The 13,796-nt window shown below is 49.9% G+C and overlaps 1 protein-coding gene across 2 annotated transcripts in view; it reads right to left on the bottom strand.

Annotated features, from left to right (window-relative positions):
* Positions 1-13,796, bottom strand: part of LOC110588073 (nodal modulator 1) — a 54,955-nt gene that overhangs the window by 13,710 nt on the left and 27,449 nt on the right. For both annotated transcript variants that reach the window (XM_021698362.2, XM_044915635.1), the window contains exons 17-25: positions 11,738-11,801; positions 10,882-10,977; positions 8,059-8,277; positions 7,884-7,966; positions 6,868-7,027; positions 6,615-6,741; positions 5,078-5,191; positions 4,074-4,201; positions 2,967-3,108 (exon numbers count right to left, since the gene is read on the bottom strand). In XM_021698362.2, coding sequence (XP_021554037.1) covers positions 2,967-3,108; positions 4,074-4,201; positions 5,078-5,191; positions 6,615-6,741; positions 6,868-7,027; positions 7,884-7,966; positions 8,059-8,277; positions 10,882-10,977; positions 11,738-11,801 — 1,133 coding nt within the window. The remainder of the gene's footprint in view (positions 1-2,966; positions 3,109-4,073; positions 4,202-5,077; positions 5,192-6,614; positions 6,742-6,867; positions 7,028-7,883; positions 7,967-8,058; positions 8,278-10,881; positions 10,978-11,737; positions 11,802-13,796) is intronic.

The raw sequence follows: 13,796 nt of genomic DNA, 5'->3' as shown, positions 1-13,796 counted from the left end.
TGATAGCTGTAGGGTGTGTTTCTTCCCTTTTAAGATTCTGCTCATTGGGATATGTTGCTTGAGCTATCTTATAATGAGCACGTGGCACCTTTACAGAGACAATAAAGCTTTTGTTTTTTTTTTGTTTTTTTTTTTAAAGATTTTATTTATTTATTTGAGAGAGAGAATGAGATAGAGAGAGAGAGCATGAGACAGGGGAGGGTCAGAGGGAGAAGCAGACTCCCTGCCGAGCAGGGAGCCCGATGCAGGACTCGATCCAGGGACTCCAGGATCATGACCTGAGCCGAAGGCAGTCGCTTAACCAACTGAGCCACCCAGGCGCCCCAAGCTTTTGTTTTTTTGAAAACAGAACAAATTCACGATCGCCAGTAGACACATTCATTGACTTTACAGGTGAGTTAGGACTGGCAGTATCGGGTTCAGCTCAAGAGCCATTTGTACCCCAGGGAGGAAGGGATGTGAGCAGTCACTTGGGCAGAAAAGGGGACGGCACTGCCCGCTCGCTCCTGCACCTGGACCACCAGGGAGCCTGTCCAGGCAGCTGCTCCACCGGGGAGCCTGTCCAGGCAGCTGCTCCATCCCAACCAGCCCCCTCCTCACTCGGGGCCCAGCCGACTGGCTCGGGGACTCGCCCTCATCCTTTGGCCATGGACTCTAGTGCTGCAGCTTCTTGCCCAAGATATCCTGACAACAGTGCGGGGAAAGGTGAAATGAATGAACGAGTCCTGCCTGGGGCGGGGATCCTTAGGAAACCTACAACAAGGGATCTTCAGCCTCGTGTCCTCTGGGAGACTGGCAAACGAGAATCCCAAGCCCTGGCTGAGGAATGGCTAAGGATGTCCCCCCAGAACTTGCGGCCTGGCACATGAAGGCGTGGGCAGCCCCCAGGGCGACTTACTACTGACAGCACTAATAAATTACCACCTATTAGAAGAAAGAGGAACAGGGGGAGGAGGAGGGTGTCTTCAGAGCATCAATTAAAATGGAAATCTACTGCGCCGGAGAAGGAAACTATCTTCGGTTTAATTACACACAATGTGTTAAGCTGGTGAGATTAGAAGAACACGTCTGGGCCAGCGAGACAACGGGAGAACCAAGAAGGTGATGGAGATTTTGCGTCCCCGCAACTGTAAGAGTGAGGTAGGCCAAGAACACAGAATCCACCCAGAGGAAGGAAGGCTCCTGCCCTACACAGGCACCCACCCAGATCCCTTCTCAAGCTGCCACCCCAGAAAGCTACAAACCAAAACCTGAGCTGGCAGCTTAGGTGAGGGCCGCCTCGGGGGAAGGTTTTGTTTGTCGACATTGTGCGTGCCACATACACTGACCTATTTAACACCCACAGCCGACCTCCGAGGTGGACATCACTCTTATCCTCGTTCTACAGATGACGAAACAGAGAAAGGATAAACCCCTTGCCTGAACATATACAGCTAAGCGATGACGGAGGCGGGATTCACACCCAGGCAGATGAGAGCAGAAGGTCGTTCGTGCAGCCAACAAAGGACGGAACTGCAAGGGCTAGGCTTGCACGGATCTCGTGAGGCCGAGGAGCCGGCTCCCACAACTGGACGCCTCTCCCGGGGCCCTGGCTGCAGTGGCATGAGGCCGTGGTGTCCCGCCTGTCTGTTCTCTGTAGAACCACTGTCACAGGAAGGGAGCGGGCCTGCAGGAAGCACATTCCTCAGGGGCAGTCCCCCCCAGCCCCAGGGCGGAGGACAGCGAGAAAGGAGCATCGCGGTAAGACTTGTGCAGACTCCTATGCACGGCAAGACAACTGTCATCTTGACGACTCTGCTGAGAACATGCCAGACAGAGGGAGTGGTGGGCAGGGCGGGGAGTGCAGAGCCCACACAGTTGGTATGCATCCAGCTGGACCATCAGAATTCTAGTCCTCAGCACGGCCAGGGAAGACACCCCCAAATCCATCCTCCTCAGCTTGAATACCCAAGCTCACCAGGCAACCTTCCAACCTGCCTTCCAGGTACCCCAGGATCTGACACTGGGATGCCCTGGACATGAGTATTTTTGTTTTGGGGCAAGAACAGCTTTGCTTCAATGTATCTAAATAAACTGGGAAACTGGCTTACATTTCAGCTCACGTGATCTGGGCAAACATTAGCCTGCTGCGGAGTTATGCGTGCCTGTCTCTGCGGTCAGCTAGGAATATCCTGTGTGTGACTCTGAAAGCCCGGGGACCCAACCCCAGATCCAAGGGACCCAGTCCAGCAGGTGTTGTCCAACCCACACTCTTGCAGTGACCACACAGTACACAGGCAGTGTCTGCTGAATGAGCAAATGCATGAATGCAAGAATACAAATTGAGGAAGCATCATAAACCCTAAACTGAATGTTGCAGCTGAGCAAAGGACAAATGAGTTGGTTGTTTGGCCCACACAACAAAGTTGTGGGTTTGTGGGGTTTTTTTAATTAGCTGTTGACACCTGTAAGTCAGGAGTTTTCACATGGAAATCTGAACTTCGGACTTGCCTTTTAACAATTCGAACGGTCTGGCAGCACTGAGCCTATCTTCCCACATGGCTATAAGGAGCTGGAATGGAGTGGGAGCTGCGCCCTTTGGATGGGCCCTGCCCTCTGGAGTTCACCACACTCTTCACCACTTCCTAGTGGGCACCCAGCATCCTTCAGCCATTCACACGCCTCTTCCGGCCCCACAGGCATTTGGTCTGAGAGCCCTGGCCTACGCCACGACCGCCTAATGCCGGGCAAAAGCTGCACCAGACCCACTGTTTTCCAACTTCATTTTGCCACAAAACCCCAACCCAATGTGTCAGCTCAATGAAAGGTAAACTGTGCCAGATAAGACAGGGATTAGGAGGGTTCCAGAGCCCTAACCCCCAGCCCCAAACCCCTTGCTCTGCCCATTCCCACCAGTCTTGGGGGGCACAAGACACCTCTGAATCTAAGGTGAAAGACCCACTAACAAAAGATGTCCAAAGTCTCACCAGCAATCCACGTAATCTGAACTTCCCCTCTTCATCTGTCACAGTGTCTTCCCCGTAAATACTACAGTCGTTCTGTCCCACTGCCTCCACGGCGACACCCTGCTCTGGTTCTCCGTTCAGAGAAGAAACTGTACCATAGCAACTAGAGCGACAAGAGAAGAAACGGAACATGGTAAGTCCCGTGGTTTTCTGAAGCACATGAAGGATTTGTGGTCAAGTGTCCCGCGTTTACCAACAATTTACGGTTCCAAACAGCCCAGGGGAGAACTGTATCCTGATGACCCAGGCAAGTCAGTCCCGGCCGTGTCACTTCCAAATCCGGCCTTCCTGCCTGAAGGCTCGAGCCAGCCGGAAGGCTGTCACCGATTTCTGTTCTTTTACGTTTGAAGGGATGCTCCAGAAAATTAAAAATGGCTAAACCTTATTTTATTCCATTTTATCTCATTTTCATTAAGCTGTATTTTAAGTAAGGAAGCATCCAATGAAATGAAATCAGTTTCTCTCTCATTCCACATATTCATTTGAAAATGGCCCATTTTTCTAAACTTTCTGATTAATCGATCTTCACCTCAAGTGCTTCCGTGTACTTTTACAAATACCTGTGTGTGGTGTGTGTGTCTATAAATAAACTTACAGCTCCAAAACGCTGATACAGCTAATATACAGTGTATTGTGTATATTAGCACATCAGCATTTGTGCAAACCGTCTCCGGAACTGCTCTCAAACACTGGAAAACGTGAGCGGCTGGGAGACAAGGAATGGAGGAAAAGCTAACATTTTATCCTCTCTTCAACATTTTGAAGCCTTACTCAAGTGAGTTCATTTCCTCCTTTGTAACATTTAGTTCCAGTTTCAAGCTCTTGTAAAAATAAAACTTTTAAGCAACTAAACAGGCTCTCTCGGGCCAATTTCAGAATAGGAACTTTGTGACAGAATCACTAATTTGAGGAATCCGAAGAAAAGGCAGCAGTTAGAACTCTCTGGACTTGCTATCTTATCTCCTCTGGCTCCTGAATGGGGGCGAGGTGGAGTTCCCAGGAAAGAGAGGCCTGAGGGGGACTCCCCAGCCCAGGCCCGGAGGACCCAGGAGCAGGCGGGCTGCGCACCTGTAGGCCGTTCGGTAGCCGGTCACAGTGATCTTCAAGTTCTGCCCCTCTTGAACCTCGATCATTTGTGAGGACGGTTCGAACCGGAATTCCTTCATCATGGGTTTGAAGTAATACTGGCCAGGGCTCTGCCGAGAGACAACCACAAACTGAGCCTCTGCTGCCACCTCCAGGTATGGCTGAACGGGGGGGCGACTAAAGTCGTCAGGGATGGGAATGTGGCCACCAGAGCTCTGGGGCTTCCTGCACAGACAGAAACGGTGACTAACTCTCCAGTAAACGGGTGACAGCGACAGCAATGACAACTCTAACAACAGCCAGTGTGAGGTGCCCACAGTACTTCTGTGAGGTAGAAACCAATTTGAATGTTATAAAGAAACTGAGGCTCAGAGAGATCAAGTAAATTCCCAGAGATGACACAGCAAGTAAATAGCAGACGGAAGATTCGAAGCCACTCAGCGTATGATCTTTCAGCTCCGCCTCACTGCCTGCAGGAGACGTCCCTGCAGCCGTCACTTTGTTCCCAGGACTCAAAGAACAGCCAAGTAACGTACGCTTCCTGAGTCTCCACCGGTCAGGGCCCCAAACGACATCTTGAGGGAGACGGTGCTGTCCTCCCGCCATGGGGACCACGGTTTGCACAAGAAACACAAGCTAACCCCCAAATAAGGCTCTGCATTATCAACAACGCGAGGCCACGCTCTCGCAGAGGGATGCCTAGGAGAGGAGTCGCTGCGGCCAGGGCCATTAATTACATTGTCGTCGTGACAAGCCAGCGGCCAGAAAACAAGATGTGTCGGCGGAAGGGAACATGAATCAGCAACATTAAGTTCTAGTAAGAGCAATACTCTAATTACATCTGGTCGGTCCCCTAAGAAATGTAAAACACTCCACACGGGGCTCTGTTCTCACATTGTCAAGCGCTACCTAAGTCACGCACGCCGTGTCCCCGCACTCCCAGGGACGGGGAAGACCGGCAGGCGGTAAATTACAGGACACCTTACCAGATTGGAGAACGTCAGAATGCCATTGTCCTGAGTCAAGAGGTTGGAACGAAACATGCCGCCACTGAGGGATAAGAGGACACCGGGGAGGGGCTGGTCATCCTCGGCCTTTATCTGGGGGTGAGAAAGGAACAGCAGAGCAAGGTAAATTCCTCTTACCCACTGAAGAGAACATTTCAAAGGTCAAGAGGTAACTCTTCTGGGTTGTGTTTCTTTTATTTTGATCCACTGGGGGACAGAAGGTCTAGCCTTTGTCCCCAGGGGTAACTCATATTAAGAGTTTGGCGGGCAGCCTTCCAGAACTGCCGCTGTGCCCACAAGCGTATAAGCATCACGGCTAGTGTTGACCGACTTCGCGGTGGGGGGGTGAATCAAGCATGGGGCCCCTCAACCACCGGTCCCTGCTTCCCGCTCTGCCAGGCCACACCACCTGCCATACTGTGTCCACACACAGCATCCTAAAGCAGGGGGCGGCCAGCCACGGCACGCACACTGGCCACCTCCTTTTGGGACAGAAAAGGTGGGACGATCGAAGCATCCTGGAACATGTATATCTATGTGCACTCACGGTTTCCTCTATTCCTAGGGAAACAGCTGGGACATCGTGCACTCTGAATTCAAAATGACGCCACCACGCTGCACACCAAAGTAGCTGTGACCACTTACAGTTCTCTGAATCATCCACGCGTGGGGCCCTACTCGCTCTTCAAAAAATGGACATTGTCTTAATCACTGCGAATCTAACCTAAAACCCAGTGTTTCTATGGTAACTTCCTTTGCATTCCTCAGTCACTGCTGAAGTTGGGCGTTTCTCCTACATTTATCAGTCACTTGTATGACTTCTGCGAATTGCCTTTTCCTATACTTTGCTGTTCTTTTTTCTATGGGATTGTCATTTTCTTATCGATTTGAGCAGTTCCTGGTAATCTGGGGTATTACTTATGGTATAAAGAGTTCTTCCCAGTTGGAATTCTTTTAATTTGCTTTAAAATGCATCCTGCACAAGAGAATTTGAAATCTGTATGGGATGTCATCTATGCTGCTTTTCCTTGAACCTCTATGTTGAAAATATTCACACTCAAGGACCTCCAGACTTGACTCTGGACATCACACAGCATGCTTCTTCCCAAGAACGATGGCGGGAAGACAGAATGACATCAAATACCACTCTAGGAACATTCTGTCCTTTTACACAGAACACAGTTAAGGATGAGAGTTTAAAACACTCACCAAAAGGTATGCAAACAAGCTAAAGTCAACAGGTCTCCAAATTATGCTGGGTGAAAGGAAGCCCCCTAAAAAGAGTACATCCTGTATGATTCCATTTATGTAAATTCTAGAATATGCAAACTAATCCACGCTGACAGAAAGCAGATCAGATCAGATCAGCAGGGAGGGGCGGGGTACAAGGTAACTTAGTGGGGTACCAGATTATCACTGTTTTCATGGGTGAAATGATCAAATTATATGCTTTATGTGCAGTTTACTGCATGTCAATTATTATACCGCAATAAAAACGATTTTAAAAACGTGCTACCTCAAAGCTTACGCCGGCCAAAGCATACGCCTTAAAGTCTCCTACGGTTCCTTCCACCGCGGTCAAAACGTAGCCTTCCTTCTGTGAGGACACAGTATACTCCAGGTCGCTGTGCAGGGGCCCGACACTGGACAAAAAGCAAGCCGATGCTGGAGATGGTTGTGCATCACACCTGCGGGAGGCCTCGCCAGCCCCGTGGAAGCCTGGGCTCCCCGCCTGGTCCCCAAGCAAGTGCTTCTTCTGCAGGGCTTACCTATAGGCACCTCTGTCATCAGTGAAGACTGTGATCAGGGGTGAGCTCGCCCCCTTTTCACTGATGACGATCTCAACTCCCTCCAACTCTGGGTGGATTTGGCCTTCCAGAAATAAGCCAGCTTTCCCATGGATCTCAATCAGCTTCCCTGGGCAGCTTTCTACACAGGGAACAAACAGAAGAACAGGACTTAGCTGTCATGGGAGGGGGCATTCTGGTTGGCGGGCTTCCCACTAACGACGGGCCTGAAACGGGTAAGCTAGGTCCAAATGAGGTTAATACATAACAGAAACTGCAATAATCAGGGAACCCAAGCCTCCATCCCTGAAAGGCCTTGCTCAAGGGCTGGGAATGTGAGCAGATAAATCTAACAAAGGCTGGGTTCGCACTACCCCTCTCTCTCCATTGTCACAAGGCCTTTCTGGCGGGTAAAAGGCTATGCAGCAGGACCCGAGGCGGAAGCTCACCCCAAACGGGCGGCCTGCCAGAAAGCCACGTTATTCAGTACGCCCTCCTTCCAAACACAGACCACGTAAATGCCCAGGATCTAATGAACCCATAACGCTAGAGGAAATGGTCGGAAGCCAAAAGACACTATTCCACCAGCCGTCACTTCTAATTGTCCGGTCCCAAGAAGACCCTCCCTCACCCCTACCAACAAGTATAAACACCATGAAGAGTTCAGACACACAATGGCTAATGCTCACATTTCAGTAAGGGAGGGCTTTGCTTTTTCACCGGCTTTTTGGTGGCAAACTAAAAATGCAGGGGAAACAGTCGGTAGCCCTTCTCCAAAGAGATGGCCCAGATTCTAGTAACTGGAGTTACTTTCATCGACGGAGACCTTCCATTCACTCACTCACTCGCCAGGCAGTGACAGTTCTATGCCAAAGGGCATTTCAGGAGCCTTATTACAGAAACGGCTTAGTGGGAACAACGACACGGAATACGTTTTTAAATGCAGGTAGAGGAACGGTTGCAGAGATGTGTCTGGGGCTCACTGAGTTGACATTTACCTCCGCTGACGGTGGCTTCCATGGATGGCGGGTAGAAGAGCAGCTCTTTAGATGAGGGTGTCACAGTGATTTTCTCTCCGGACCTAAAACGATGGAAATACTTCCATGTGGCTGGTTCCGCCCTCCGCTGGGAAGGCCAGCAGAACGGAGGACAGCACAGAGACAGGGAGCTTACCGTGCCCAGTAGGAGAAGTCATAGGAGAAGGGGCCCTGTAGCTCCTCCACCATCTCCTGGACGGGGGGCTTGGCCCTCCCTCCCCCCGCGTCTTCCCTGCCGCTCTTCTCCCGCTCCTGCTTGCGGCTCTCGATCTCGGCCCACTGCTGCTCCCTCCGCAGCTCCTGCACAGACTTCAGGGGGCCCAGGACCAAGGCGGGTTCACTGTCAATGGACGACCTGGAAGAAAGGAAGGAGCAGCCGAGAGCAGGTGGTCACCTATCCCTGTGGTCGGTGGCAATCTGACATTTCGAAAAGGACTCATCAGGAAGGAAAAAACCAAAGCCCTTATAGTGCCACCACGGCGACACACTGATCGTTTTTTTAAAAAATAAAAACTGAACATCCCTGTGATGGCAGCAGGATCAAGTAGCTCTCGGCTGGGATGAAGTACTTTGTGACTTGAAGAAAACGTCCGATTTCCCGTAGGACGTGGAAGTCTTAGCACGCCACCATCTTTTTTCATTCAACCCTAACTGAAAACACTCTGCTAGAAAACCGGTAAGCTGGACAGACGGCATTCCCTAACCAGGTGGAATCCACATTCCAGTGGGAAGAGGCAGACGATTAACAGAAAATGAGGTCAGGTAAGTACGACAGAGAAAAATAAAGCAGCGTGGAAGGAAAGAGTGCTGGGATGGTGGGGGTGCTGTTCTTTACTGGGCTCCCTGGCAGAGTATGGCGGGCAAGGAAACAGCAAGTTCAAAGGCCTTGGAGCCTGGGCGGGAGCTCCCCTGGGGAGACAGCCAGAAGACTGAGGTGGCCTGGGCAGAGGGACCCAGAGAAGAATGAGATGGGTCACAGGGTCACCAGGCAGCAGGTGTTAGACTAGGGCTTTGCAAGCCTTGGTGTGGACCCTGGATTTCAGAGTGGGATGGAGAGCCACGGGAGTTGCAGGCAAAGGCATGACATGATCTCTACTTCAAAAGGATGAACTCTGCCTTCCACATGGAAAACAAACTGTCATGAAGCAAGAACCCAAACAGGGAGGCCAGGCAGGATGGCTGCGGCAATGATCCAGGCAAGAGACAGTGGCTCAGACCAGAGTATGGAGGGGAAGTGCGGAGAAGGGACAAGATGGCAAGCATATTTCAACTGTAAAGCCAAGGATCTGCGCATGGACTGGTTGGGTATGGGATGCAGGAGAAGAGTCAAGGACCACCTAGAAAGATGGCTGGAGAGGCCAACAACCAGGAGTCCAGTGTGGGATCCGGTGAGCACGAGATCCCTGGGAGGGATCCAGGCAGCCATGTCCAGCTGGAACATGCGTCTCATACAATCCCCAGCACAAGCAAACAAAACAAAAGCCCCTGTGAGGCTACAAAAATGAATTCAATAAAGACTGAAAATAAGGTAATACGGGTTCACGACTGGTAAGAATATGAATTTTTAGTCCCACCAGTAACTGCTACGTTCCAAGCAGGAGAACAGTAAAAGGCATTGTTCCAGCACCAGACATAGTCCCGGGCCCACAAGAAACACTCCCACGTCCATCTCCTACACACCTGGCTACCCCGGGGAATGGGGTACCCCTTCAACCCACTCTCCTCAGTCAGAACTCAAGGGCTGTCCCCGACACTCGTCCCACCTGACCCCACTGGTCAGTGTGTTGCCACATCCTGTCAATTCCATCTGCTCAACAACCCTCCCAGCCACCCAAGGCTCCCCAGCCCACTACCAACCATCTGGCTGAACCCCCATCAGGTCCTACCATCTGGCTGAACCCCTATCAGCTCCTTACTTGATCGTCACAGTGACATCAAGGGATGTCCACCCGTGGGGTTCTTCTACCTGCTCACTCAGCAGCGAGGGGAGCTTTCTGAAGCAAAAAGTCATCTGTCTACTTAAAACACGTCATAGTGTCCATGTGACAAAGCAAAGACCCTTAACACAGGCTGGCGCTACCAGCCTGCCTCCCCTGCGGGGCCCCCCCAACCCTCATGGGGGCCAATACAAAGCCCTCATCGTAGGTGCGACCTCACAGTTCTGTGTGCGACACCCAGATGAGTGTCCGGGTCCCCTGTGAGATTCTAAGTCCCACGAAGGCAGGGGCTGGCCCTGAACACTAAAGACTCTCCACAAACATTTTCGGCACAGGTGGATGAGTTGAAAAGGCAGTGGACAGAAAGATGGAGACACAGCTGAGAAGGTCACTTAAGGTAAGAGGAGGAAAAGTTGCTCAAGGTTTCCATTCTCTCTCACAAAGATGTTCATGTGGCCCAAATTCTTTCATTTCCCGAGAAAATTAGGGTGTCAGATGCACCTCACCACACTGTAAAAATTCCTCTCAAAGGGGACGTTCGCATGAACCTGACCCTCAGTGAGGGACTGCCTTTCATATACTTTCTCCCTCACGACCCTGCGTGGATCAGGTGCCATCTCTACTTGCCCAGCCTTCAAGAAAAGGTCTCGAGAAAAACAGGCAATTTTTCTGAATTCACTAAAACACCTGAAATACAGTGAACAAGGCAGAGATTTTTTTTTTCCGCCTTTAGCCAAGGCAGGGAGTGTAAAAGGTTCAAACAAAAATTTAAGGCACAGAAACGAGCTGTCAGAAGGCTCTCCCTCAATCCGTAGTTAATTCCGGAATCATAAAAGGAGAGGACCAAGGCTGTGGTGAATTTACGGCTATGTCATGTAAGAGGGAAGGCCGTTTGTATACACACCTAGAGATAAGAAATCAAAAATAATTTCCAGAGTATCTGTTAGAGAAGTCCCCCAGCCTCGTCCACCACCACCCCCGCCCCACGTCGTGCTCAGATCACCGCGGAGCACGAGCCTTACTTGATCGTCACAGTGACATCCATCATTTTGTCAGTGGTGATAGTTCCAAGGACATGGTGGCGAATGGCTGTCAATGTCAAGATACTAGGTGATGACCTATAAATTAAAGTGGGAAAAAAAACACCAACAACATCACCCAGTTGTTCTTAAAGGATCACAAACACACCCTTTATGGGCAACCGTTCTGACCCTGAAATATACTACACGAAACTGCTCTAAGTTTGGGGTGAGCTAACTCCTGACGTACCTATCAGTGTTTTAAAGAATCAACTAATTTTCCGCTTCAAAACTTGACACCTCCAATTCCGGTGAAACCCTCAAGCGTGTGTAAAAAATGTAAAAATGGGAGGCTGGAGTTTGAGAAACTCCCACCACTGAGGGCTGGAAGATTTAACCAAAATGATATTTACACCACTTGAAAACCTCAGCCTTCCATCTTGGGTTACAGAATTCTGGGGAAAGATCCCAGCTCCATTTCCTCAATAATTTATCCAAGTGCTGGGGTGCCTGGGTGGCTCAGTCGGTTAAGTGCCCGACTCTTGATTTCAGCTCAGGGTCATGAGATCGAGCCCCGTGTCAGGCTCCGCGCTGGGCATGGAGTCTGCTTAGGATTCTCTCTCTCTCCCACTGCCCCTCCCCACCCTCCACTCACACTCTCACTCTCTTTCTAATAATAATAATAATGTATCCAAGTGTCTTAAAATCCTTACATGGAAATTCTTTTTTATACCTAACTTTACCTCTTCCAGAAAAAAACTTTCCTTTGTTTATCAGAAATAACTGAAGAAGAGGTGTGCGCCCACTCTACTCCAGAGGAGGCTCACACACACCACAGGGCGGTGAACACCCAGCTTACGTGTCATAGGTGTAGAACGCTTGCTCAAACCGGTGGCAGGAGCGAGGGGTCACCTTGTACACACCTGCGGCCAGGAAATCAAAAGTCATTTTCAGAGGAGGGTTTCTACCACACTGAGCACTTCCAGCACTGAAAATCTACAGGCAGCGCCTCTCACTTGAACACACACACAGAGCAGATGTGCAATAATGGAACCCAAGATGCCTTTTCCGCTGCCTATGGCAGCTTCTTCCCAACAACCCGGTCCATTTCATGGCCCCTCACAAGCTCAGGATTTCATTTTCCGTAACTGAACAACTCACACTAGTTTCATCTGCACAGATCAAGCTAACAGGGACGTGCACACGAAGAACAGGAAGTACACTGCTACCACAAATGAGACCGAGAATTTTCCACTTAACAGATTCTACTAAAGATCCAAAAGATAACCACAGCCTGACCTCCTTCCTAGAAATATTCCTAAAACGGAGCACGGAGCAGAGGAAGGCCCCGAAATTTATGGAACGATTGCAGAGGACACTTTTATGCCACAAGCCTATGTAGGGTAACGATTAGGCGCCTAAGTCGTTTGCTGGAGGAATACAGTCAGTTTCAGGAAGGAGTGAAGCCTAATGATTTATTCCCCCAAATGGTCACTAACCCACCTTTTGGCCATGATTCCTACAAAAACCTGAAATGAGTTTTTGTTTGTTTTTTTTTTAAAGATTTTATTTATTTATTTGAGAGAGAGAATGAGAGACAGAGAGCACGAGAGGGAAGCGGGTCAGAGGGAGAAGCAGACCCCCCGCTGAGCAGGGAGCCCGACGTGGGACTCGATCCCGGGACTCCAGGATCATGACCTGAGCCGAAGGCAGTCGCTTAACCAACTGAGCCACCCAGGCGCCCCCTGAAATGAGTTCTAACTATCTCTGCTGTTTTCAGCCCACCGAGGAAGCCCTTATGCAATTACTGGCAGGCAAAAGACTTGGGCTTCTCCGTTCACTTTGTTCTTTCATCCTACAAATGTTGACAGAGCACCAGCACCCACTACAGGCCAGTTATCGTGCTGGGAACAGCTACACGGTGGGGAAGAGCGTGTATTCTATCTCGAGAACCAAGAGAAGTCACTGAATTATTCACCAGGAAAATGCAAAATAAAACCACCATGAGTTGCCACTTTACGCCCACCGGGACGGCTAAAATCAAAAAGACTGTAACGGATGTTGTGAGGAACGGGAACTCTTGTGCGCTGCTGGTGGGGACACCCACGGGCACACACGGCCCCTTCAGAAAACTGTTGGGCAGTTTCTTAAAAAATGACACATAAATTTACCCTATGACCCAGCAGCTCCATTCCTGGGTACCTAACCCAAAAGAAATGAAAACAGATGTCCACACACAGACTTGGATGCAAACGTTCACAGCAACATTATTTGTAAGAGCCAAAAACCGGGAAATGTCCACCAACCGGTAAGTGGACACGCAAAATACTATCTATCCACATGAGCGTATTCAGTAACGACAAGGAACAGACCACTAATACCTACCCCAACATGAACTTCAAAACATTATGAGAAACTTCAAAAATGTGCTAAAGGAGACACACAAAATACCACTATAGTAGGATTTCACGTATATGAAATGTCCAAAAAAGGCCAATCCATAGAGACAGAAAATAGATTAGTGGCTGCCTGGGGCTGGGAGCAGAGATTCACTGTAAACATGCATGAAGAATATCATCAGGGGGATGAAAATGCTCTAAACCAGATTATGGTTATGGTCGCATAAATTGTGTAGGTTTACTAAAAATCCCTGTATGTTGTAAATGGGTGAATTTTATGGTCTGCAAACTGCACCTCAACAAAGTTGTTCCAAGGGGAGAGAAGCCACTGAAGGATTTTAAGCAAGGGGGCAGATGGTCCAATTTTTATCTTCAAAAGATCACTTTTAAGGAGAGGTCACTGGCCCGTGGTATAGTATTTTTCAAGGGGAATGGGCCCAGCCATCTCTACCCAACTCAAACCCGGAGACCAGGAACGCTCTCCAGCCCCTCCCCCTCCCCCCCCCCCCCCCCCCCCCC

Source organism: Neomonachus schauinslandi, chromosome 5 (assembly GCF_002201575.2).
Source record: "Neomonachus schauinslandi chromosome 5, ASM220157v2, whole genome shotgun sequence".
In the NCBI taxonomy this organism is placed as follows: Eukaryota; Metazoa; Chordata; class Mammalia; order Carnivora; family Phocidae; genus Neomonachus; species Neomonachus schauinslandi.
Note: the sequence above shows the minus strand (reverse complement) of the source record. Positions and strands in the feature narration are given on the sequence as shown.